We start from the raw sequence: 27,313 nt of genomic DNA, 5'->3' as shown, positions 1-27,313 counted from the left end.
TTTTTTTTTTAAACTCTGACACGTGTAAAAAGAAAAACAAACACTAAACTCATCAAACTCACATGGATCTGTGTCTGATCACACATGCTTTTAGTTCATGTGTCAAACTCATGGCCCGAGGGCCAAATCCGGCCCTTTGAAGCATCCAATTCGGCACGCAGGAGAAAGTAAAAATGATAATAATATTTGCAGGAGCTCACAGTTTTCCTCAGGCTTAAATTGCATGATTTCAGTCATTTTTAATGTTTAACTGTTGAAAAAAAACTCAAATTATTTCAAAATTCAAATTGTTACAAAGTATTTCTCTAGTTAAATGGAAATTGGTCACAAAATCTAAGAATTTAAAGTGAAGACCCTGTTGGGAGTGTCACTTATTACTTGGATTGTATCAGTTTCTGTCATATTTTGTGTTTTATCTATACGTAGAAGTACAAACTAGGGCACAATAATGTTGAAATTCCTCATTTTCCCGCATAAAATTTGTGGCCCACTGGAGATCAAACTGCTCCGTATTTGGCCCCTGAACTAAAATGACTTTGACACCCCTGCTTTAGTTGTTCTCGATGAATAATTAACGAAACACCAACTTTAACCCTTTACTTTTAAAATGCACAAGAATGTTCTGAAAAATGTCTGCCTGTTTTTTTTCCCTCACTGCTCAGTAACAGATGATGTCACTTCAGCGTTGGTTTCTATTGGTTCACTCAGAGTAAAAGTTGCGGCGCATGCGTCCTCACGTCTCTGACTGTTTACTCGACCTCACTGCTTTTCTAAAGATGCCTACACTAAAGCTAAACAGTATCAGCTGCTCTTTAAGCTGAGAAGAGTTTGATGAAGTGGGAAAAGCCAGTGTGGTCAGAGGCGGCTTGGGTTATCCGGGCTTAAACTTTGGTTCTTTTAAGCATTGCTTTGATGAAATAAAATTAAAACAATCTAAGACTAAGTTTGCCTAGTTTGGCCAGATATGAACACACAGCTGGACTCTGGCATGGACCAAAGAAGACGACTCTAGTCCAGATGCAAATGCCCGATTCAAGTAAAAAAAAAACATCTTAAAAAAGAAAAAAAGGAGGTTTTATTAAACATGTTTATCATGCAGAATGTAAATAAAGGTGTGCGACTGGTGCGTCAGTTACATTGCATCAAAAATGAACCGTTCCAAAACTGACAGGGTTATTTTTCCCTGTCCCTTGAATAAGTGCAGTTTAAATGCAAACCGAACCAATTCAAGGTGTTACTATTATACTCTAATTATTTTCCAGATACTGTAATTCTTTATCATAACAAAGTGGGGAAAAAAAGGATGGGGTGTGATGACTTTCTAAGAGCTCTTAGAAATTGTTGACGAGTTCAACAGAAGATGTTAAATCTCTCATAAAGGTATAGAATCCACATGGTCAGAGACCCTCCCTCTCTGACAGGACTGATAGTATCTGTTGCTTTGTGTCACAGTTCAAAGTCAAAGTGCCATAAAGTTTAAGTCAGTGAGTCGAGCACTTCTGATGAGACTGACGGGAAGATACGAGGAAGAGCACAAAGGAAATGTTGAATTCTGTGGGTGTTTTTTACATTTTTTTATTGGACAGAGGGAGCAGAATTAGGTGTTAATTTTATTTAAAAGCTTAAAGAAAAGTTTCCTCCACTCTTTGGAATTTTATGTCCCATCTCCTACTTGGAGGATAAAGGGTCGCTGTGATGCTCAGAAAGGTAAGACACGTTGTTTTATTTATCCAAAGTGGAATGTATTCCTGAAGTGTTGATGTTCCCAGGGGGAGTGGGTTTGGCTGGACTCAGACATAGGGGTCCCCATTGGAGCGAGGGTCAATGAAAGCGCTTCAGGTCAGAGGTCACTGCTGGATGACGTGGGGACGGTCAGTTTGAGTTTAAAAAAAAAAAAAGCTGTGGTCATTAAAGTCCATATGGGTTCATTGGTGTGTGTCCGTCCCTCTCTCAGGAGCACAGCTTGGCCCCAGAGCTGGAGGCCTCTCTCAGGATCATGCACCCCACATCAGTGGAGGGTGTGGACGACATGATCAAACTGGGAGACATGAACGAAGCGGGTCTGCTCAGAAACCTGCAGCTCAGACACAGGAGAGGCATCATCTATGTGAGACACATTACTGTCATACTTCCAAATATTTTATAATAAAAAAATAATAATTTATTTTATTTTTATTACTATATATATTTATCTTTTTAAACAAAAATATATAATTTTGATACTTTTTTTGTTTTTGTTTTTGTTTTACTCCATTTTTGAAAACACTTGATATTTACAACAATTATTAACACTCAATAAATAAGTTCAATCAATACACTTTTCTTTCTTACAACAGTGTTCAAATATCTGATTAAAACTTTAGTCTTTCAAAGAACTTTCATCAGTTAGAGAGCACCTTTCATTGTATATGTTGTACAATGGCAATAAAAAGCTGTTCTATTCTATAAAAGTTGCTCTCCTCCTCCTGCAGCCATTCCAACTTTTTATTTTTTTTTTTCTTTTAAACGAAAACAAAACCTAAACATTTTATTATCGTTTTACTGCAGTCGTTTTGGTTTTACTATCAATGAGTGGCAGTAAATGAAGTACTGCCTCCCACTGACAGGGGGCAGTGAGTTGCACAACAAGGCCAGGCTTAAATTCTAACTTTATTATTCAATTCAATTCAATTCAATGAAACTTTATTTATAAATCGCTAATTATAACAATATTCATCTTGTAAAAATGTAGAATTGTTAGGAAAAAACTCAACATAGTTACCACAGAACTTTACTTTAGTGCTTAAAGTGTGCAGTGGCTAAAAAAAAGAACGAAAGTTTGAATTCATAAAAACAAATTAGCACTAATATATGTATATATATATATGTTTTTCTAGCTCCTTGTTGCTTTCGTTTGCTTTTATTGCTATAATAAATAGTTAAAGTCAATGTTTACAAGGTTCATGGTATCTTCTGGATCCAAGAAAATACATAAATAATTTTGTAATATGAAAATGATATTTTTTGTATCCACACAAACATAAAAAATGATGAACTCTTGCTCTTGTCTCGCCCTTGAAATGTAAATATTGAACTTACCGTGAAATTACATGGCAAAAACCTTTTTTTTTTTTTTTTGGTTCAAATGTTTTTTGGTCAGCCCAACAATGACAAATGGTTAGGTTTTTAATGCATTTTTGTCTTCTCACTTTTTAGACCTACATTGGATCAGTGCTGGTAGCTCTGAATCCATACCAGGATTTCCCCATTTATTCCAATGAGCAGGTGAGGTTTTTCATGTCCAAAATATGTCCATTTTATTTGTTATAATTCTATATTAATTCATACAAACATTTTATTGCTTTCCCAGGTGAGATTATATCAGGGTCGAAAGCTCTGGGAACTCCCTCCACACATCTTTGCTGTTGCTGAATCCTGTTACAGTAATATGAGGCACAGATTAAAGAACCAGTGCTGCATCATCAGGTCAGTGGGAGCCAAACTCACTGTTGGACTGGTTTTAAACCTATAGGAGCACTTCTTGATGAGTGTTTCTCTCTCAGTGGGGAGTCTGGAGCTGGGAAAACAGAGAGCACTAAACTAATCTTACAGTACTTGGCGGCGGTCAGTGGTGAACTCTCTGAGCAGCAGATCAAAAAACAAATCCTGGAGTCCAACCCGATCCTTGAAGGTACACAATTCAAATTAAGACTTTTGTAAAGTTCTATAAAATCTTAGTGCAGTGTTTTTCAACCTTGAGGTCAAAGGCCTATGTGGGGTCACTTGGAGTTTAAATGGGGTCGCCTGAAAATGGAAAGATAATTTTTTTTTTTTTTTTAATTATAATAATTATATATATATATATATATATATATGTATATGTATATATATAAATATATATAAATGAAGATATTTATTTTATAAATCAACCCACAATCTTAAATAACTGTATTTCTATACTTTCACTCTGTGAAATTTCTTTTTTCAACTAAAATGCAATTTTAAATAAATATCTGAGCTCAAATATGATCACAAACTAATTCACCAGACGTTGTTGCTGTTAGACCTTTTTATGTGTGTTTTTTGTTTGTTTGTATGGGTTTTTTATTGACCCCGAGTCTGAAATAAAGCTATAAAGCTATAAATCTATCTATCTATCTATCTATCTATATCTATCTATCTATCTATCTATCTATCTATCTATCTATCTATCTATCTATCTATCTATTCTATCTATCTATCTATATTTATCTATATATCTATCTATCTATCTATCTATCTATCTATCTATCTATCTATCTATCTATCTATCTATCTATCTATATATCTATCTATCTATCTATCTATCTATCTATCTTGATATTAAAATGGGGTCACGCTCCAAAAAAGGTTGGGAACCATTGTCTTAGTGTATTTTTTTTAAAATGTAATTCAATTAAAATGAATGAATGCATGAATTTGTTTTACAGCTTTTGGAAACGCCAAAACCATCCGCAATGACAACTCCAGTCGTTTTGGAAAGTATCTGGAGATTTTCTTCAACAAGGACGGTGTCATCGAAGGCGCTCGTATAGAACAGTATCTTCTGGAGAAATCTCGTGTTTGCCATCAGGTGAGTGAGCCATGTGTGTCTAAGTAATCCCAACTGTTATCTGTGTGCTTGGCAGGTCGTGATGTAAACCTTATCTGCTCTGAGTTTGTTCAAACATGTTTTAATTGTTCCTTCTTTATTAGTAACCAGTCTAAAAATAAAATGAAAAAACCCAAAGCTGTTTAACCCTACTATTACCCTTGGGGTCATATTGACCCCATTCAATGTTTATCATTCAAAAAATAATAGTTGACTTTAGTTTTTTGGGTTTTTTTTTGCTTCATATTTCATCACTTTTCCTAATTTGATGAGTACAATTGATTAAGCATGACATTATTATGATAATATGTTTTCAAGGTGCTGAACACGTATCGCACTGGGGGTGGGAACCTCTGGGTACCTCACAATACGATACAAAGCTCACGATAACAATTATCTCACGATATGACAGTACTGCAATTATTGATATATTGGTCAGAAATCAATCTACAATAATCTATGACATAACAAGAAAAAATTTATTTTATATCTCTCTCTATTTATATATATATATATATATATATATATATATATATATATATATATATATATATATATATATATATATATATATATACATGGTTATTTTTTAAATTGATACTTAGTGCGAGCATATCGATAATCGATCGTGCAAAATAATATTGCGATATATTGCCTTATCAAATATTGTCACACTCCTATATTGCACACATTGGTGATCTTCTGTGTAAAACCATGTGTGACCTTACACACCCCATTTGGATGAAAACTATTCAAGATAAATTATTTATGTATTCAACAAATAAACAAATTGCCCGACACAAAAACTTGATCAACATTTTTCTGAAAACCACTTTCTTGAGGCAAATACCCTAGGGGTCAGATTGACCCCTAGGGTAAAATGTGTTAAATAAAATATAAAATCCTCAACCATCTTGAGTTTCTTTCATTTTCTTTTTTCCATTCTCCACTCAGGCCCAGGAGGAGAGGAACTACCACATTTTTTACTGCTTGCTGGCAGGAATCACAGATGAGGAAAGAAAAGTTTTGAGCCTCAGGAAAAGGAAGAATATAAATGTCTCACCCGGGTATACGGCAATCATTTTGTAATGATGTTTAGTTCACACATTCACCCTTGACAGAGTTTATCTTGTGTGTTCTAGGGCGACTGCGTATTGTGTGAAGGCAGAGACGACGCTGACGACTTCAGTCGTATCTGTTCAGCTTTGAAAGTTTTGAAATTCTCAGATAGCCACTTTCAGGGAATAATGAAGCTGCTGGCAGCCATTCTGCACTTGGGAAATGTCCTCTTTGAGGGTGAGAGTTTTCATTTTTGGGTGATTTAATAGAAGGTTGAGCAGGGGCGAGCCATCACGGAATCAGACATTAAGCATGTTTTTGATTGAGGATAAAATGTGATTTTTTTCTAAATGTTCATGTGTTCATATTATCCTCAAATATTACAAACACATTTTACTTGACAGCGAAAACATCTTGGGGTCAAATTGACCCAGAGGATAATAGAAGGTTAAGTAGCAAACAAAAAAAAACTGTATACAGTATGTCAATAACTACTACTAATTGTTTACTTAGAAACAATGCAGTTCAATGGCTAGAATAATAAAAATGTCACTTTGGTTCAGCTGAAATATAAAGTGCACATTTCCATTTGTTTAATAGTCAATATTACAATCAGTCCCCCATAAATTAGCATGTCAAACATCCATAAGTGAAGAAAGATTGACGTACAAAGCCTTTTAGCCACCACAAACATGTCATTCATTCATTATCATTACAATCGGGTTGTTTTGGGGGTTTTTTTTGTTTTTTTTGGAAAGTTTTTGATTTGTTTGTTAATGATAATTTGATTAGAAATTATAAATATAGATATAAAAGGAATTTATTGTAGACAAGAAAAACCAACAAAATCCACTTTTTCCCCCCCATTTCAAAATGTTTCTGTACATAATAATTAAAAAAAATTTAAAAAAAATAAAAGTTGATTATGAATGTATGCAGAAAAGATCTTCATCTTCACAATAAACGGATACTCATCGATGGATTTCCTTTTCTTGTATGTTGATAAATATGCTTTTGCCTTCCCGTCAGCCAACACAGAGCATAACTTGGAAACAAGTGACGTCAACAATTCGGAACATTTCAGCATTGCTGCATCCTCTTCTCGAGGTCGGTTTTCCTCCAAAACAATCCTGCTTTGCTGAATGTATTTATGCAATAAAAGACACTGACCGCTGTTGTATTTATGTGACTAACGCAGGTACAGAAATCCTCCCTGGCCTCCAGCCTGACCCATCGCTCCTTTATAACCAGCAGAGAAAGTGTGACCAAGCCAACTGAACTCCCAGCAGGCGTCCGACTGTAGAGACGCCTTTGTTAAGGTAACAAAGCAAAGACTGATAAATTCAATAGATGCTTAAAGTCTTTGTTATTTTCACAACCCTCTCAGGCGATCTACAATAAGCTGTTCATATGGATTGTTGGAAAAATCAACAGTGTCATCTATACAGCAGTGAACAATGGCCCAAAACGGTCCTACCTGTCCATCGGCCTGCTTGACATCTTTGGATTTGAAACTTCAAAACAAACAGGTCAGAGGATCTCACTAAGGCCCCTAGACCTCACTAAGGCCCCTAGACCTCACTCAGGCCCCTCGACCTCACTCAGGCCCCTAGACCTCACTCAGGCCCCTAAACCTAACTCAGGCCCCTAGACCTAACTCAGGCCCCTAGACCTAACTCAGGCCCCTAGACCTCACTCAGGCCCCTAAACCTAACTCAGGCCCCTAGACCTAACTCAGGCCCCTAGACCTCACTCAGGCCCCTAGACCTCACTCAGGCCCCTAGACCTCACTCAGGCCCCTAGACCTCACTAAGGCCCCTAGACCTAACTCAGGCCCCTAGACCTCACTCAGGCCCCTAGACCTCACTAAGGCCCCTAGACCTCACTAAGGCCCCTAGACCTAACTCAGGCCCCTAGACCTCACTCAGGCCCCTAGACCTAACTCAGGCCCCTAGACCTCACTCAGGCCCCTAGACCTCACTCAGGCCCCTAGACCTCACTAAGGCCCCTAGACCTAACTCAGGCCCCTAGACCTCACTCAGGCCCCTAGACCTCACTAAGGCCCTAGACCTCACTAAGGCCCCTAGACCTAACTCAGGCCCCTAGACCTCACTCAGGCCCCTAGACCTAACTCAGGCCCCTAGACCTCACTAAGGCCCCTAGACCTCACTAAGGCCCCTAGACCTAACTCAGGCCCCTAGACCTCACTCAGGCCCCTAGACCTAACTCAGGCCCCTAGACCTCACTCAGGCCCCTAGACCTAACTCAGGCCTCTAAACCTCACTCAGGCCCCTAGACCTCACTCAGGCCCCTAAACCTCACTCAGGCCCCTAGACCTCACTCAGGCCTCTAAACCTCACTCAGGCCCCTAGACCTCACTCAGGCCTCTAAACCTCACTCAGGCCTCTAGACCTCACTCAGGCCCCTAGACCTTACTCAGGCCCTGAGGCCTCACTCAGGCCCCTAGACCTTACTCAGGCCCCGAGGCCTCACGCTGTCACACCAAAATAAAACACACTACTCTCTCTTTGCAGTTTTGAGCAGCTTTGCATAAATTTTGCCAACGAGAAGCTGCAGCAGTTCTTCGTGAGCCACGTCTTTAAGCTCGAGCAGAAGGAGTATCTGAAAGAGGATTTAATCTGGAGCAACATCAAATACAGTGACAATAAGAACATCTGGACCTTCTGGCCGGGAAACCCTGTAATGTTCTGGCTCTGATTGATGAAGAAAGCAATTTTCCAAAGGTTTGCTTCAACCATCAACCTCACATTTATATATATACAAAATTACAACTTTGGTGAATATTCTCCAGTGCCTAAAGTGACAAATGTTCCTGATGTTTGGTCTTATCTAACATAAGGTGAGACATGTAAGAAAACTTCTGCCAAATTCTAAAAAAAAAAAAAGATTTACTATTAAATATTAAAATACTAAATTAGTTTTCTTTTTGATAGAAATCAGTGGAGTGTCCTTTGACAAAAAAAAAGGTCATTGTTTAGCATAGCAGGACAAGATACAAGATGGTAGATAGTAAGGGTGTAAGAAAAAATTGATGTGGTGATATATCGCAATTTCGTATCGATCCAAAATCCAAATAAATTTTTTAACAAAAAAAAATAATAATAATTGTTCTAACATATGCATAGAACATAAACTCCCAGTCACTAGGTGTCAGTAAACTACATAAGTAAAATTACCTCACTCCTCAATGCCATTTTAGCTTAGAAGGTTATTGCACTATACAATACAAGGTGAGGCAACTGTACTACTTACAATAGTTAAACTTTTTAGAAAAAATTGAATTTGACAGTTTGATAAACATACCACTTGCTTTTGATATTGGTACTTGAATTACAGTTAGTTACCATTTTCTTGTTCTCACAAGTTAATAAATTGTATTTCATATGTTTTTTTATATGTGAAGGTGAAATTTGTGATTAATGATATTGCGATATATTGCGATGCATATAATATTGTTTGGTTTCAGGATATATTGTATAGTGACATGCAAACTTTGATTCTACCTTCTGTAATTGTGCTGTACTTTAAACATCTGCATTTGTTTTTCATTCAAATGACAGGGTTCAGACATCACCATGCTAAACAAAATGAACCAGCAGCACAGACACAACAGGGCCTACATTGCCTCCAAAAGTGACTGCGACACAGACTTTGGGATTCGCCACTTTGCTGGTGCCGTTTACTACGACTCCATTGGTAGGAAAACAGGGCACACTTTGTCCAAGTATGTTGCTGTATGTTTTGAGCTGTTATAAAATGCTGTCATGTTGTTTTGCCTCCTTTTAAGGCTTTCTTGAGAAGAATAGAGATGCTGTCAGCTCCGACCTCATCAAGATGGTCGACATGTCCAACAGTGAGCTTCTGCGCCTCATTTTTCAGACCGAGCTGTCGACCTGTGATGTGAAAAAGACTATAAATGGAAAAGTCTCCATAACACCTAGGAGCTCTCTACGGGTAAGAAAGTGAACATTATATCAAAGTGACACCACTTCATACAGTCAGTCACTCATGTTGAACATAATTCACATTATGCACTATTGAGCATGTGTGTGAGTGGCTGGTGTCCAGAAAAGAGTCAATAATAAAGATATATATTTTCTCTGAAAGGCACAAACTGACAGCCATAAACAACCTGTGACATTAAGCGGTCAGTTCCGTCAATCCCTGGACTCTCTAATGAAGGCTCTGACAGTCTGCCAGCCTTCCTTCATCCGCTGCTTCAAACCCAACAATGACAAACAGTCTGAGGTGAGTGAGCGCACTACATTGTGTGTACTGAGCAATCAGGTATGGGATAAAGGAAGGAAATGAAAGACGGTTTGATGGTTAAACAGTTGTCGACATTTTTTTTGCCAATGTCGACACGTTCTTTACTCCTTTAAAAAAAAAAAAGCAAACAACATGGCTGCCAGTGGTTTCATATTCATGCTTTTATTTAAATATACACATAAGGACAGAGGGGTATCTGTACGTCAGAGATGGGCAAACTTTTATAACAGCAAAAATGGGATTGTCTGATCCGTGGGCCAGAATATTTAATTCATGTCAGTATTTAGAATCTAACCACTATTATTTTCTTATTTTTATATTTTATTGTAATTTTCTGTATTTTTTAATTTATATAATTATTAAGTATATATATTTTTTTGTCATTTTGTTGGTTTTTTGTTGTTGTTGTGAGTTTCTGATATCACATAGTATATTTTTCTCTTATTTTCTGAGATTTGTTGTTATTTGTATGTTTCTGATATTATCTAGTATGTTTTTTCTTTCATTTTGTGGGTTTTTGTTGTCATTTGCGTGTCTTTGTTGTCACTTTGTATATTGTACAGTTATTTGTGCGGTTTTTGTTGTTATTCATACTCATCTTGTGTATTTTTCTGCTATTCTGTGTGCTATTGGAATCATTTCGTGCACTTTTGGGGGCCACGTATGATTTACATCCTTACATAAGATTAATTCATCCCTATTCAGTGTCATAAACTGCCAAACACATTTCCTGTACTGTTTATCCTGGAAACACACAGTACAGGGCAATTAACTGAAAAGTATATATTACAACGTTCAATACATGCACTTAGCATTGTTTAGCTTGATTTAGCACTCCTTTAGAGCCTCAATCTGGCCTGGATTTAATAACCTACAAAAACAATTAGAGCATCAGCAAATTTCAGTTCTGTTTTGCATCGGCTGTGAGTGACTTGCTAACATCAATAGAATAAGCGGTTACAACCAAGAATTAGCTGTGCATATGCAGAAAAAACCCCCCCAAAACAACCGCTCCCATAATGATCCCTGAAATAATCACAAATAATATTTTCTTTATCACTTTTGAAGAAAACAAAAATGACATTTCAAACGTGTAGTACTGTTTTTATCAATGTTTTAACAAATATTTCTGAATAAAAACAACAAAGTTTGATTAGCCACTTGCTAACTCCTACTTCCACTGCTAATCAATTATTTATCAATTATCCAAAGGTAGCTGGTCAAAATAAAAAGGATGCACTAAAACGGTAAAAATGTTCTTTGTGTGTAAATCACTAAAATGTATTTATGAGCATCTGCGCTAATGCTAATGTGATCAAAGTCTGCTTCGATGATCTCATTAATCAATCTGATTGGCCCAGGTGTTTGACAGAGAGCTGTGCGCGCGTCAGCTGAGGTACTCTGGCATGATGGACACCGTCCGTATCAGAAAGCTGGGATACCCCATTCGACACACTTTCCAAGAGTTTCTGCGACGCTATCGGGTGCTCCTGAAGAAGACCAGCTGCAACCCGAAAACTGTTGAGTCACGATTAACTCACTCACTCCTACAATTGTCTAATGAAGTCATATTACTGCAACTTCAAGAATTTACTCAGATAATGTCATTAGCCAGGTCTGATGGATAAATGTTGCTAGGGATGATTGTTTTATAGATGAAAGTTTGTGTTTCTGTGCCTCCCTAAATCTTGCTTGTTTTTGTCTTGTTTTAAGTGAATCTCAAATCTAAAGGCTTGTGTGTCTCTGCAGGTGACAGCAGCCATCTGTTGTAAAGCAATCTGTGAGACGGTGATTCAAGAAGATAAGTGGAAAGTAGGGAAAACCAAAATTTTCCTCAAGGTAATTCTATCAAAATAAGTAAAAGAATGCCTTGATGTGATATATATATTTGACGTAGCTGTTGAGCAGTATGGATTTCCAAACACTGCTGATTATTTTTTGTGAGCAGTGAAATGTGTTTTGCTCCCACAGGATTCTCACGATGCAACCCTGGAAAGCCTGAGGGAAGAAGAAATCAACAGGAGTGCTGTGATTATTCAGAGGATCGTTCGGGGACACAAAGAAAGGTGGAGTCATATGTTCCAGAAAGATACGAATCCAGACCACAGGCTCATTTCTTGACATCCTATACATTATGCTTGATTAGCTAATGTTTTTTTTTTCCATTCTTACCTTTAGGAAGTCATTTCTGAGAAAGCGGCAAGCAGCTGTGGTTCTGCAGAGACAATGGAGAGGTTACTTTTTAAAGAAAGCATATACAAAGGTTTGATTCTCAGAGTTTGCAGCCGTTACATTGATTTAGCTTTTTTCAAAGATGATTTTATTTGTTATTAGCTTCCGTACATGCCTGTCTGCTCGGTTTTAAAATACATTCTCACTCCAATCAGGTTCAAAGTGGCTTTGAACGGCTGGTGTCAAAGATTCGTAGTCGGAGGATCCTATTTCAGTACCGGAGACAGCGAGCAGCAGCTCTAACGATCCAGTCTCAGGCATGTACCCAGATACTAAATTCTTATATTCACTTTTTTTAATGTCTGTCATATCTTTTTAACCCAGAAGAGGATTTGGGCCACTGGAAATAATGATACAAAAAAAACCCAACACTGAAAACGGAGGTCACTATATATATATATTTATATTTATTTTTTATTTTTTTCTACTGGCCCTAATCCTCTTCCCTGTAAACAAAATAAAACATGACCAAGAAAAAACAAAGGAAAAAGAGAATCAAGACAAAAAATACCCAGAAAAAAATATCAAGACCAAAGAAAAATAACTAGGAAAAAAAAATCAAGTAAAACAAAACAAAACAAAATAAATACAAAAAAGGCCCACTGGTAGCCTAATCCTCTTCTGAGCTTTGAAAATGTAGACTAACTGTAAGAAGTATTGCTTCAGTAGTAGAGATTTCAGAGTACCTTTTGCAGCAATCTGTCCATCAACTCTCAACCATTCAGATATTTAACTTAGAACTGTTGAAAATGGTGGTTGTTTCAGAGAAGTCTTTGCAAAAGTTAAAGTTCAAAAAGTCCAACTCTATCTTCAAGATGAAAGATTAGGAAATGAAAGTCATTTAAATATTAGATGCTCTAGTTGTAATAACATTTATTCTCATTCAATCCATCTGGACATAGATGCGAGGCTACTGGGTGAGAAAAGACTTTAGGCAAAGGAGGGAAGCATCTCTTTTACTAACTGATGAACAACTCCAAGACCCAATGACCTTGGAGCTTCAACAACAATTTGATGAAGTTATTGCCTATGCATTGGAAGCTGCCAAAGACCATCTTTCAGAGGACTCATTGAAGCTCATAATCTCTCAAAATAGTTCAGAGGAGAACCTTCAAGGTCTCCTACTCCCCACTCCACAGGAGAAAGCACCAGCAGAGATTGAGGTGAGCTGTTTATGTTGTTGACATGTATTCATTAATGTGGACATTTTCCTGATGTGATAATAGATGCTGCTTTTTTCTTCTTGTATAATTCAGATGCCACCAGAAACACCAAAGAAAAGTCCTGAACCCATGTTGATAGTCATCACACCCGCCTCAAACCCATCATCTCCCACTCCTTCGCTGGAAGAGGACAGTGATGAGTCTGATGAGGACAATGACCTGTTTTCATTCTATAGATTTAGTATCCTTTACTTCCAGGACAAAGCTACTCACACACACGTCAGCCAGAGACTCAAAAAACCTCTTCTTCCCCACGATGATGAAGGTGATGCAAAGGTGAGAAGACACCAAGGAAAGAGAAGAAACACGGCAGTCCATCTTGTACTCAACCTTATTATCTTCTCCTTCCAGGCATGTCTGACTGTATCATGGATTATTTTGCGTTTTATGGAGGACATACCAGAGCCAAGTGGTTCAGTGTCTCCTGCGTCAAGCATTAGCTCCCGTCAAGGGCGGCTTCGGCAAGGCAGGACGTTGAGCAACCTAGTTAGTCTTGACCAGGTAAACCTAGACCTTGAAACATTTACGCTAGTTACTCCATCTGCCTAAAAGTATCTGAAAGACATTGAAGTTCTCTGTTTGTATCGACAGTATTTTGAACAGAAAATGTTGAGGAAGAACAAGAAAAAGCTTGGAACTGAAAACAGCAAAGCCTTGGTTCGTCCAGATGAGGTTGCCATTCCATAATGACCCTACCAATGACAACGGTTACATGACCAAATCAATTTTCTAATACCTGTTTTCAATGAATGTCAGACCTTTACAGAGGACGAGGATATTTTGATTGGAGAGGGTCCAACAATGGATCGAACTCTTTCAGCTTTAGAGAAGCTCCACATCATCATTGGATATGCTCTGTCCAGGCCGGACATACGGTAGCAACAGTCACAGTGTTACAGGCTCAGAAATGAAAACACAACAGTAAAGGATTTGTCTTGCCCGCACAGAGATGAGATCTACTGTCAAATTTGCAAGCAGCTGGTCAAGAACAGAAACAGAAAGAGTCGCATGTTGGGCTGGATTCTACTGTCGGTCTGTCTTGGGATCTTTCCTCCATCCAACCTTTTTAAGAAGGTCAGCCAACAAAGGGGCGACTATTACTATTACATCTGCCAATTGTAGACAGTTTGTGGTTTCTCTTTGTATGTGGTAGGAATCAAGTAATCTTTAGAGCAGGAGATCTCAACTTGTCTCACCCTGGGACTCACATTTTGCATCGGTCATTAAATCGCGACCCACTTTTTTTTGGAATTCAACCAACCAAATTTGGTTTACAAAAATAGCTGTTGAAAACACATACAGTATATAAAACAAAAATTTAAAACAGAAATCCATACATGTTCCTGTGCAACATGCATTTCACACTATGCCTGTCAACAGAAAAGTCCAACATGAAAGACATTAAGTATTTATTGATTATTTATTATTTATTTTTGACAAGCTGTCCGCGAACCACCCAGTACAGTTCAGCAACCAACATTTGGGTCCCAACCCATCATTTGTGAATTGGTGCTTTACTGTATTTTCTCTACTTTTGTATGTTTTCTGGAGTAATGTAGCCTACTTTTGTCTCAATTTCTGTATTTTCGTTGTCATTTAGTGTATTTTCTCAATTTTTTAATGTTTTCTGGAGTAATTTTACATACTTTTCTTTCATTTTGAGTGTTTTCATTGTCCATCAGTGTAACATTTTCTAGTTTTAAATGTTTAAGGAGTTATTTTGAATGTTTTTCTCTCATTTTGTGTATTTTTGTTGTTTTGTTGTCCTTAACTGTAACTTTCTCAATTTTTGTATGTTTTTGGAGTTTTTTTTTTTTTTACATACATTTTTTTCTCTCATTTTGTTTACTTTTTTTGTGTTTTTGTTGTTACGAGTATTTTGGGGGTCATTTTGTGTATTTTCTTGTCCTTCTGTGTACTTTCACCAAATTCATCACAAAGCTCCAGTCTTGTGCCTCAGCTGCAAAAACATGAGAGACATTAAGTATTTCTTTATTTTTGAACCCACCCAGTACAGGTTCACAACCCACTTTTGGGTCTTGACCCACCAGTTGAGAATCCTTGCTTTAGAGGTTTTTTACACTACTATTGTTGATTTATCACATCGAGACAGGTGATAGGATCTTTTCTTCACATAACTATGATTGTATAGTGGATGAGAACAATGCTGCCAATGTTATTATAATCCTGACCATGTCATTAACTTATTTAACCTAAACTTATCCTCTCTGCTTCTCAGTATTTGGAGCATTTTCTCCTCAAAGGACCAAGTGGCTATGAGAAATATTGTACCTCGCGTCTTCATCGAATAATAACAAACGGAGAAAGAAAGGAGTTGCCCTGTTGGATAGAATTACAGGTAAATGCTTATAAAATGCTCTGTTCCAGAGGGTTTTGTTGTTTATGGTTGTGTGATTGTTAATTGTTCTTCTCACCAATAGGCTGCTCAGTCCAAGGAACCCATAGACGTGTCTGTAGCTCTGATGGACGGCCGTGCTGTGGACTTACAGCTGGACTCTGCCTCCACCTCTGCCGAAGTTTGCCAAGCTGTTTCTAACGCTGTAAACCTCAGAGACACGTACGGGTTCAACATCTACATCAACTTCCAGAAAAAGGTGAGCGATGGGCTTCATGTGGGAAGACCAGGGTTGGGGGCAATTATAATTGTAATTGCGTAATTGATAGTTAATGACAATTATGGCAAAACTTATAATTGTAAATGTAATTCTAAAAATCTGTTGCTGTCGTATAGTTGTAATTAATAGGGGTGTCCCGTTTTGATATCAATATCGGATATCGGTCCGATATCAGCCTGAAAACAAATATCGGATTCAAATTTCTGATTATTTATTTATTTTATTTTATTTTTTTAATTTATTGTAGAATACTGTAGATATTCTGTTGCAGGTTAAAATCTATGTAACCAATTAGTTAATAATAAATGGGTCACTTTTTCTCATACCTACATGTTGCTGACTATTGTTCTCTGTTTGAGTGACATCACTTGTCTAACATTCCACACTAGAGAATAAGTATTTATTTATTTTTTTTATTAAAGAAAAAAAGTAATAAAATTATGTATGATTCATGCTGATATTGGATCAATATCAATATCGGCTGATACGCTAGGCTGCAATATTGGTATCATATCGGAAATGAAAAAGTTGTATCGGGACATCCCTAGTAATTAAATTGTAATTGAGTTTAGATAATTGACTTTGTAATTGTAACTGCCATGACAGTTATTAAAGCATGTTTCATATCAAGCTTTTTTTTTTTTTTCATATCAAGCTTTTCCACATTTTACCATTTAAAGAAATGGAAATCTAGGGGAATACCCACACCAAAAATATTAATACCTATATTTTCATTGATTAGAAGCATAACAAGGTAATCAATATATGTTGTTTTTAGTGTATAATACACTAGATATCATAAGACATGCTAACAGACAGCTAACACAAGAGGAAGGATAACTTTAATTAGGTTATTTATTTCAGGCCCAGTAATTGTGATTAATTGTAGTTGAACTTCAGTAATTGAGAATGTAATTGTAATTTTCTGAGGATAAAAAAATAATTGTAATTTAATTGTAATTGGAAAAAATGCTGTTCACTGTATTGTAATCGTAGTTGAATTAATTGAAAACGTAATTGTATCTGAAAAATGTCATTGACCCAGTATTTGAAAATATATATGTACAGTATATTCCCACTCCAGTTTTCAAATATTTGTTCATCTGTGCTAAAAACAACCTCGCTGTTGCTGTTGTTGTTGTTGTTGTTGTTGTTTACAGATGTGGTCTCTGAGCTGTGGTGGGAAACACATTTTCGACGCTGTGTCTCAGTGCGAGCAGGAGATGAGGAAACAAGGCAGGGAAGAAAAAGACACCGTCTGGACGCTCTTTTTCCGCAAGGAGCTGTTCACACCCTGGCACGACTGTGGCCTGGATCGTGTGAGCACTGATCTGATCTACAGACAACTCATCAGAGGAATTAAGTCTGGGGAGTACAGCAGTGGAAAGGTGCAAATAACAAGCACGCTCTGTTACTAGTGTCATGGCATAGCAGTAACTTAGAGTAAAAGGCTTTGGGTAACATCTTCATTGTTATTTGACGTGTCCTGGTTTTCTGAATGATATATTACACCACAAATGAACCTCTCACCCGCTATCCCCACACGACTGTAATCCATCATCATACATTATAGTTTGAGCATGCATTATATACTTTATATTATACTTAACTACACTTAATATTTGTTTCAACCCTCCGTTGTCAAAATACACTCACAAGTTTGATCATTTATCTTGACAGAATGGTGCTACGTTTTCATCTACTAAATCAACGAAAAGAAAAAGTAATGAGAATTTTAACATCACACCTAATACTCGTTTGCGTGAAAAAAATTATCCGGTTGTTGGAATTGTTTCATTTTTATCAAACAGTATTGGAAAAAAAAGCCATTAATGATGTGTTTTTCAGAAATGGTTTTGTATCCCCAGTGATTAAAACACAAAATACATTTTGTAATTGGTTTTTATGCAACATTTATAACACAAAGTGTAAAAATGCAGCAATATTTGGGGTTTTAAAAATTCCTGTTGCGTCTCCAAGGAGGATGAATACGTCCAGCTGGCAGCGATGCACTATTACATTCAGTTTGGCTCCGAGTACATCAGGGAGAACGTCCAGAAGGTGGTGGAGGAGTGCATCTCCATCGCACTCATTGAAAACAAATCAATGACCAGATGGATCCAACTCATCAGCTCAGCGCACTTACAGGTAAAGCCTTCCTAGTGTTAATAATACTAGTCTTTCATAGTAAAACTGGCTGAATGCAGACACAAATTCATTTTCAAGCCTTTATAATATCTTTTTTTTACTCATTTTACTATTTATGGTATTTATGAACTACAACTCTATTGTCCTAAATATTTAGGGTCCTTATGTGAATGGAAAGCAGAGCACAGATGAGGTGAAAGCGGAGCTCGTCGACAGTGCTCGTCAGAAATGGCCTCTGAACTTCTCCCGATTTTACAAAGTTACAATGATGTCAGGTGAGTCAACATACTATTGTATTGTACTTCTTTCATACTTGAAATAAAGTTATATATATATTTTTATACATACTTGAGAGTTAACATGCATTTGCCCATTGCCCAATATCTAATTAATGGGATTCACCTAAAATTGCTGGAGCGACAGTGTAATGCAAGCAGATGTAATATTTATCTCTGTCTATTCAACCCCTACTGTTACAAAAAAGTGTCATGAGAGAGCAGACGTGTTTTCCTTTGCTCCGATAACACGACCTTGGCTACAGCTGGCTACAGCTGAACAGCCTGAACAGCCTGAAAAACTGGGCCCAAGACTGAAGGAAAATGGTGAAAAAACCGCAGGGAGGCCCTTCAGAACCCAATTCGGGTTTGGAAGAGGTCAAGGAGATGATACGCGAGGGTCTACAAAACCTATCTGCCGAGATAAAGTCGTTGGAAAAGACGCTGGAAAACTCACTGGAAAGACTACAAAGCGAAACAAAGGTACTGAAAGAAAAGAATGAAAGAAATGCTGAAGAGATAAAATTGTTGAACGCGAGGGTTGAACAGCTGGAACAAAAGGAAAGAGAGAAAGATGTCATCATCACAGGCCTAAAGATAAAACCCAGGAGTGACGAAGAAACAAAATCGATTGAACAACAGGTCATTGACTTCCTGAAGTTGAAGGACATTGTCCTGAACCCTGACAACATCAACTCCTGCCATCTCCTGCCAAAGAGAAATGATACCAGAGCTGTAAAAATAACCTTCACGAATATAAAATTCAAAGGAGAAATACTCAAGCAAGGAAATAAACTCAAGGGAACGAAGGTGTACATCAATGAAAACCTGACGAAACAAAATGCAAGCATTGCATGGAAGGTACGCCAAATAAAAAAAGAAGGAAAGATTGTGAAGACGTGGTCAAAAAACTGCAGGATTTACATCCAGGAAGAAGAGGACGGAAAACCAGTTCTCATCAAAACGATGGACAACTTGGGAAAATACGAAGGATCCACCTAAACAACAACATTACTGATGGTAATCATGGATATGGACCCAGATCTATATAAACACTGGAAACAAAACTCAGACTGTGATTATTTTACGGAGACCGAATTAAATGTGGAAACCAAGAGTAAAAAAGGTCTGTCATTTATTCATTTCAATTGCTAGGTGGTGGGGTGATTAAGGATTACATTAAATTTAAATTCAAAGTGTTTATTGTCATATGTGCAGTTAGAAACACGTTTTTTTTATATACAATGAAATTACTACCTTGCTTATGAACTAAGATATAATAATGTGTTTATACAAGTTAAATCTAACAGTGGAAAATACAACACTGCCAATAAAACTAACAACAGCAGTTAGAAACATGCTTATGAACTAAGATATAATACATTAAAATACTACTTTGCTTGTGAACTGGGATGTAGTGATGTGTTTATACAAGTTGGATCTGATCCCATCATCAGACAGTGGAAAATACAACACTGCCAATAGAACTAACAACAGCTGGATTACCCTTGATGTAGAGACAAAACAAGGTGACATTGTGGATGAAAAGGGAAAAACCTTCCAAACACCTTCGAAAGAGGAACTATTCTTGAACTGGAGGAATGCTAACAACGTCTGGCAGGGAACAAGGCCAACACGAACAAAGATAGAGGAGGACAACACTGACAACAGATGAGAATACACAAAAAAGGACGTTCAGAAGAAATCAAGAATGTTTTGACCAGAGAGACATGTAAACCCATGTAAATTTGTGATGGTAAAACAGGGGACGGGACCCGGATAAGCAAACTGCTTCTCTCGTCTCCTTTTTCGGCATGTACAAAAAAGAAAAAAAAAAAAAAAAAAAAAAAGTGAATGTAACCATGTCGGAAAGAAACTGAATAAATAAAATTAAATAAAATAAAATAAAAATAGTAATTACAAGTAATCATTTCCCACAGGTCCACCTTTGCCCCGAAGCCAATTTACTGTGGCTGTGAACTGGAGCAGCATCCTCTTTATGGAAGAAGGAGACCGGAAACTCTTAGAGGTTCCATATGTAGAAGTAAAAAAAGTTCAAATGATCAGGTGGGGACAGAGCGTACTGCTTTTATTCCATTGGGATCTCACACGAAAAAAAAAAAAAACAACAGAAAATGAGTGGGAAAAAAATGAATTATTCTTTGATCCTTGCAGTGATAACGTGTTCAGTACCCAGTGTGTGAGTTTGACCACAGTCAATGGAGAGTTTGTCCTGAAGTCTCTGGAAGCAGCTGACATGGCGGGACTGATAGAGGAAAACCTGGAAGGGCTGAGACAGCGTTCAGTGTTTGCACTGGTTCAGCAGGAGGCTCCTAAACAAGGTAAGGTCACATCAGAGGTGTAAACAGTACTGACATATGCTACTCAATAGGGGTGTTGAAAAAAATCAATTCGGCGATATATCGCCGGTGTTGGGAACGTTACTTTAAAAAAGTAATTGGTTATAGTTACTCTCTACTTGATCCAAAAAGTAACTGAGTGAGTAATTCATTTACTTTACAATAAAAGTAAGTCATTACCAAGGAAAGTAACTATTTGAGTTACTGTTAAAAAAATTAAAAAAAAGTTGCTATTTGTCAAAAAATTCAGTTTTTTTAGATGCGTGTGTCGTGAGGTGCTTCATTAAATTTGAGTTGCTTACAACGGATGTGGACAAAGTCTTCTCTCCTGGATATAATGAACACTTCACATGCACGTTTTGCTTTTGACCACAATTAATTTAAAGTAGTGTTTGTATCGCCACCTTAACAATGACAACTTTTCATCAGACTGCTCCACGCTCGCCATCACTGCTGCTTCCTCAAATCTGTAGTGTGTGTGTGTGTGTGTGTGTGTGTGTGTGTGTGTGTGTGTGTGTGTGTGTGTGTCGTGTGTCGTGTGTGTGTGTCGTGTGTGTGTGTCTTGTGTGTGGTGTGTGTGTCGTGTGTGTGTGTCGTGTGTGTGTCGTGTGTCGTGTGTGTGTCGTGTGTGTGTGTGTCGTGTGTGTGTGTCGTGTGTTGTGTGTGTCGTGTGTGTGTCGTGTGTGTCGTGTGTCGTGTGTGTCGTGTGTCGTGTGTCGTGTGTCGTGTGTGTGTGAAAACACTCAAAAGTACCCATAAAAGCAACTCAATTATAGTTATCTGAGTATTTGTAATTTGTTACTTTCGCCTCTGATACACACACACACACACACACACAGCATTGTTTTTTAACCTGTTTATCTGTACACCTTTAAATAAAATGTATTGTTATTGTTATTATTATTATTATTTTGTTGGCACAGATGACCCTATGTGGCTGGTGTGTAAACGAGGAGACCTGCTGCTGGTGACAAGAACTAATGAGTCACCTGACCAAAACTGGAGCAAAGCAACAAACCAGCGCACCAGCAGCACTGGTGCAGTGCTTAATGATACCCTACAGTTTCTGCCAACTCTCAGCAGACCCTCTGATGAACTGCTGGTACAGTTACATTTGCCATCATTATTTTACCCGTTACTGTCTTAAATAACACAGTTGGTTTGATAGTGTGGAATTACAGAATTCCTTTGTCAAGAATATGGACTATTATTACTATTTGTATTGTTTCTAAATTACCTTTCAGGTTAGCGCTCCCTGTAAAGCCAAGCATGTGGCTCCGTTTCTGTTGCTACTAATTTGCTGCTTCTTGCCTCACAGGAACTCCTTAGTCCGAAGCAGAAGAAATCTGCGTCCTCAAAAAATCCTTCTCAGGGAGAAGAAACAGCAGTCGCCCCCGTGTCCCTCAAAAACTTTGCACAGGAGAACTTCAGGTAACATTTCAAATATACGGTATAATCCATTGCAGTAATCTACAGGTTAAATATCTAAATATTATATATATTTTTACATGTTTATACATTGGATAAAAGCACCAAATGAACCAGATTCCTTCTTCACTATTGTAATCCAGAGCTGTGGGCAAAGATGTGGGCCGACACGGTGCGTCCCGAGGGTTCAGCAGAGAGAAACTGTGGGTGTGTTCCAGAGAGACACTAAAACAGCCACTAATGAAGAACCTGGCTCACAACTCTGAGCTCAGCAACCTGGCCTGCAATGCCTTCATTGATATCCTTTGGAGAGCGACCACTGGGCCATAGCACCGCAGTGAGCCCTGTGAGATCAGGTGTGTCTGCAAAATGTCCCAATTATTGGTCTAAAGGTCTCAAGATGTGTTGCAGTAGAGATACAGAGGAAGTTAAGGTGGGGAAGTTTTAAAGGTTATACAATAAAAATGGTATGACATTAAAAGGTATTGGGTTAGATGGTGGACAGCATGAATATGCTGTTTTTATTTTCCCCCATAACCATCATAACCCTGTCCTCCTGGGGGCCAAAGGGGGTTTTCTAAATAATAAGAAATGAGCCATGTTGGAAGTAATAAGAGAAATTCAATAGATTGTTTTTGTCTGTGTGTGGAATTTGAACTGTACTGTAGTGTTGTGGCACTCAAAACCAGTCTCAAGACCACATTTTGAAGGTCTTGGTCTTGGACTCGGACTGGACTGATCTGCTATTCTTCAACTTCATTAATGTGATAATAAGGAACAGCACTTAGATACAGTATGTTGTATTTTAACCTAAAATCTTTATCATTAGCTCACTGATTGTTCTGCGGCCTTGGAAATCTTTTCGAGTGACTAATATGTGTCAGACACCTGCAAAAACTCCGACATCATCTTATTTCTAGTCAGAAACACGTCTGAACACTTATTTTACTAAAATAATTTTAGGTCTCATTTACCCAGAAGTGGCAAAACTACTAGTTTTACTTGACACCATTTTCCTGACTCAAGTAAAAGTATATATATTTGAATAAAAAATGACTTTGGTAATAGTAAAGTATTGAAGTTGAACCCTTTCTTGAGTAAAAGTAAAAACGACATGCTACTAAATGTACTTAAGTAAAAAAGTAAAACAAATGTCCCGTCAATAATAAGACAGGGTTTTTAAACCAGCAAATTCCATAGATTTTATTTTTTAAGAACTTGTAAAAAACTGGTACATGGAAATAAATTAAATATGTTCCCTTAGAACACCTGGAGACTGTAGCACTCATAAAATATACAATTTATTAATAAAATGTGTCAAAAGAGAAGCTTTGAGTTTAATATTTTTGAGAACTAGAATAAATTAAACCTGTTCCCCTTTATGAACACTTGGAGAATTTAGCACTTATAAATACAATTTGTAAATAGTCTTTCAAGAAAAAATGCAAATGCTCAATTAAACCCAGAGCAGCTTTGAGGTCAACATTTAAAAAAAAATTGAAAGTGTGAATCATAAAACTAAGAGACAGAAAAAAACTGAAAAAGAAGCTCAAACTACAAAAAATGAGCACTCGCTTCCCCACCAGCGTCTTTTTATGTCGTGACGTCATCTTTAAAGGTATCAAACGTAACGAAAGTACAGATATTTGTTTAAAAAAAGTAAGGAAGTATCACCTCTGCATTTACCTGACAAATAAACATTTTATTTTCAGATATGTAAAATAATTCTAGACTAATCAGTGGGTTTTAAATACATACAAGGATGGTCTGGTAATGGGCAGGTTTTGGTCTTGAGTCCAGCAAAGGGTTTTGCGTGTCAGCAGGTTGTTTAAATCTTTAACCCTGACTTCTACCTATTATGAAGTACATGGGGGATTACCCCATCAAAATGGCTCGTAGCCCTTTAGAGCTGACAGACCAGATCTTTGGCCCGGCTACCCAGCATGCAGCTCTGCAGGATGAAATCTACTGCCAGATTCTGAAACAGATGACCGGCAACAGCAAAAGGTTTGATTTATTTATTTATCTCAAACATAAAACAATATAAAGCAATCATTGTTGCTTAAAAGAGCCCCAGCAATGTTTGAGAAGGGGCCGAAGGAAGCTTTAACGCTTTATCTAGTCCTGGCCCGACAAAATAACTGACATAAGAGCAAATGCATACATATTATATAAATACACAACAAAATACACACAAATTTAAACAAAAACAAGCATTCATAGGCCTACCTAGACTTACATACTGTAACATCAACATCCACATGTCCACCTACCCATCAGATTCTAGTCCTTGTACTGACCTTATAAGTTATAGACATTTAATACATATTCTGCACAAGTTTTATATATACAGTTTATACATTCACATCAAACATATATATACATACACATACACACACACACATATATATATATATATATATATATACACATGAATGTACATGACATGTACACAATATTAATATGATACTATTTCATATCGACTTCACAAAATTCATCAATTAAATTTAGAGTGGCAATATATAAATTAACAGAAACTTTTTATTATGTTTAAGTATTAATATATTTATACCATTATATACATATTATATATTATTGCTGTCTATGGTAAGCCGTTCAGGAAATTAAATGTATATATGAAAGTGTGTGTATATATTTATATATACAGTATATATTTTCAAACTGTTCTTATATATATTCAAACTTTCATATATATATATATATATATATATATATATATATATATATATATATATATATATATACATACAGTATATATACTGTATATATGAAAGTTTGAATATGTATATATATATATATATATATATACATACACATACATTTAATTTCTTGAAAGGCTTGCCATAGCTGTCTCTGGTAAAATTGTTGCTCTTCTTGCCTCGAGACAGAAAAGCCAACATAGTACTGGTACTTACTAAAGGCAACTACAGTATATTGTTTCACACTTTCCTCTCCTTCATTGTCAGGTTGAGTTTAGAGTGTGGGTGGCAGCTGTTGTGGTTGTGTTCAGGCTTGTTTTCACCAAGTCCGACTTTGATGAAGCACGTGAAACGTTTCCTGGAGTCGCGGCCCAGAGAGCTGCTGGCTAACGGCTGTCTGCAGAGGCTGCAGGACATGTGCAGGTCAGACTGAGGGTTGGTTACAGTACAGACACCACCGCTCTACCTTCATATCAGCAAGAATGTCGATCTGGGAATTTTCAAGTTGTGCGTTATTGGCGATGATTGAAGATGATGTGGTTTGAAATATTAAACACTTCAGACATTTTCACCATGTGATGTTTAATGTTGAGTTTTGCATATTTAGTAAAGAGCCAAGGAAACTCCCTCCACATCAGGCTGAATTAGATGCCATCCAACAGAACAGCACTAAGATCTACCATAAAATCCACTTCCCAAATGACACAAATGAGGTATGAGGTAGAACTCAGCTACGTATCTAAGGAAATGTCTGATATTTTCTGTTCTTTTCCCCTAACTCTAACCCAACATTTGTTCCTCATGATTACAGTTTCACTCATTTCTTTGTATTGACATATTTTCTTTGCTGATGAGCAGATATTCGAGGTGACATCAACAACCACCATAAAAGACCTTTGCTACAGTATTGCCTCCCGGCTCAAACTGTTCTCAGCCGATGGATACGGCCTGTACATGAAAACAATAAACAAGGCAAGATCTGCTCTAATTTCAATTCTAATCCAGAGATGGGCAACTTCTATCAGAGCGAGGGGCCACAAAAATGTGATTGTCTGATCCGAGGGCCACAGTATCAACATTCATGCTAGAATTTCGAATAAAGACCAATCTGAGCATTACTACAGGAAAGAACAAAGGGTTTTCTCTTTGTTGTCCTTTTGTGTGGGTTTTCTTGGCATTTTTTTGAGTTTTTAGATGTTTTGTGTGTTTTTGAATTCATTTTGTCTATTTTCTTGTCAATATGCCCAATTTTTGTTGCCGTTTTGTGTGTTTTTCTAGTCATGTGTGTTTTTGTTATATTTTTTGTGTTGTTGTTGTAATTTTGTTTATTTTTTCTGTCATTTTGATGGCATTTTGTGTGTCTTTAAAGTCCTTCTGTGTACGTTTTTGTAGTCAATTTGTGTACATTTTCTGTGTTCCTGAAGTGTGTTATGCTGGGCTTCATATAACGTCTAACTTCATGAATTACAATTTTGTTTTGGGGGCCGCACAAAATTAGACCGAGGGCCGCATGTGGCCCCCGGGCTGCCAGTTGCCTATGTCTGTTTTAATCCATCAAATTTGCCACACTGTGTGCATTCAGTAAGCTTTATTATAGCTTGGAGACTCATAATAATGTATTTTTCTTTTTACCTTGTTTTAGATGACGTCCCTGGATGAGAGGAAGTATTTCTTTGACAATTTAAGGCAGACTGTAGAAACTCCCAGAAAAGTTAAGAAGGGGAAAGAAGGTAATGGATGTGTTGACACCATTGATATTTACGCAGCAGAACATCTCCATGTTTTGTAATGATGGTTTCTCCTCCCAGGGTATCAGGTCAACGTGCCTTGTTTGGTGATCTGTAAGAGAAAACTCTGGTTCAACGTCAGCCCGGGCAAAGACCTGGTGGCAGATCTAACGTTTCATTTTCCGCAGGTGTCCCTCTGACAAACATGTAAACTTTATAGGTTAATGCTTTGCCATCTAACTTTTGCCTCTGTGCAGGAGCTGCCAAAGTACCTGCATGGATACCACAACTGCACTAAAGAGGACATGATAAAGCTGGGTGGGCTTCTGTTCCGAGCCATCGTAGACTCAGACCGCTCACAGTTTGTCATGATTCCAAAAATGTTAAATGTCCTGGTGCCTGTTGACCAGCTAAAACTCATGCTGCCTGAAAACTGGAAGAGGGTAAAGCATAACCTTTACCGGAGTGATACCGATTGATGTAGAATTCCTAGATCAGAAATTGACGAGAGGCCATGCACGTTCACTTGCAGCACATCATCTCTTCGTACAAAGAACAGAGTGGCATCACACTGGAAGAAGCCAAAATTGCATTCCTCAGAGTCAT

General features: G+C 37.4%; 1 protein-coding gene across 1 annotated transcript in view; it reads left to right on the top strand.

The window, feature by feature from the left end:
• Nucleotides 1-1,496: 1,496 nt before the first annotated feature.
• Nucleotides 1,497-27,313, top strand: part of LOC114479197 (unconventional myosin-VIIb-like) — a 27,354-nt gene continuing 1,537 nt past the window's right edge. Inside the window, 49 exon segments of the mRNA XM_028472751.1 lie at nucleotides 1,497-1,707; nucleotides 1,770-1,871; nucleotides 1,955-2,107; nucleotides 3,196-3,264; nucleotides 3,350-3,465; nucleotides 3,543-3,670; nucleotides 4,449-4,591; nucleotides 5,564-5,648; nucleotides 5,651-5,676; nucleotides 5,752-5,905; nucleotides 6,698-6,764; nucleotides 6,857-6,941; nucleotides 6,943-6,987; nucleotides 7,056-7,176; nucleotides 7,179-7,197; nucleotides 8,203-8,339; nucleotides 8,342-8,412; nucleotides 9,250-9,385; nucleotides 9,477-9,643; nucleotides 9,797-9,937; nucleotides 11,320-11,478; nucleotides 11,708-11,797; nucleotides 11,930-12,024; nucleotides 12,137-12,221; nucleotides 12,346-12,447; nucleotides 13,093-13,353; nucleotides 13,447-13,689; nucleotides 13,765-13,914; nucleotides 14,005-14,085; nucleotides 14,170-14,288; nucleotides 14,361-14,487; nucleotides 15,653-15,772; nucleotides 15,855-16,028; nucleotides 17,210-17,437; nucleotides 18,030-18,197; nucleotides 18,355-18,472; nucleotides 20,413-20,539; nucleotides 20,648-20,814; nucleotides 21,756-21,934; nucleotides 22,151-22,263; nucleotides 22,404-22,558; nucleotides 24,114-24,267; nucleotides 25,248-25,403; nucleotides 25,588-25,693; nucleotides 25,839-25,952; nucleotides 26,623-26,710; nucleotides 26,789-26,895; nucleotides 26,965-27,150; nucleotides 27,240-27,313. The exon segment at nucleotides 27,240-27,313 is cut by the window's right edge and continues 43 nt beyond it. Coding sequence (XP_028328552.1) covers nucleotides 1,696-1,707; nucleotides 1,770-1,871; nucleotides 1,955-2,107; nucleotides 3,196-3,264; nucleotides 3,350-3,465; nucleotides 3,543-3,670; nucleotides 4,449-4,591; nucleotides 5,564-5,648; nucleotides 5,651-5,676; nucleotides 5,752-5,905; nucleotides 6,698-6,764; nucleotides 6,857-6,941; nucleotides 6,943-6,987; nucleotides 7,056-7,176; nucleotides 7,179-7,197; nucleotides 8,203-8,339; nucleotides 8,342-8,412; nucleotides 9,250-9,385; nucleotides 9,477-9,643; nucleotides 9,797-9,937; nucleotides 11,320-11,478; nucleotides 11,708-11,797; nucleotides 11,930-12,024; nucleotides 12,137-12,221; nucleotides 12,346-12,447; nucleotides 13,093-13,353; nucleotides 13,447-13,689; nucleotides 13,765-13,914; nucleotides 14,005-14,085; nucleotides 14,170-14,288; nucleotides 14,361-14,487; nucleotides 15,653-15,772; nucleotides 15,855-16,028; nucleotides 17,210-17,437; nucleotides 18,030-18,197; nucleotides 18,355-18,472; nucleotides 20,413-20,539; nucleotides 20,648-20,814; nucleotides 21,756-21,934; nucleotides 22,151-22,263; nucleotides 22,404-22,558; nucleotides 24,114-24,267; nucleotides 25,248-25,403; nucleotides 25,588-25,693; nucleotides 25,839-25,952; nucleotides 26,623-26,710; nucleotides 26,789-26,895; nucleotides 26,965-27,150; nucleotides 27,240-27,313 — 6,023 coding nt within the window. The 5' untranslated portion in view covers nucleotides 1,497-1,695.

This window comes from Gouania willdenowi, chromosome 17 (assembly GCF_900634775.1).
Source record: "Gouania willdenowi chromosome 17, fGouWil2.1, whole genome shotgun sequence".
NCBI lineage: Eukaryota > Metazoa > Chordata > Actinopteri > Blenniiformes > Gobiesocidae > Gouania > Gouania willdenowi.
The sequence above is the reverse complement of the archived record's forward strand: the minus strand, read 5'-3'. Positions and strand labels throughout refer to the sequence as shown.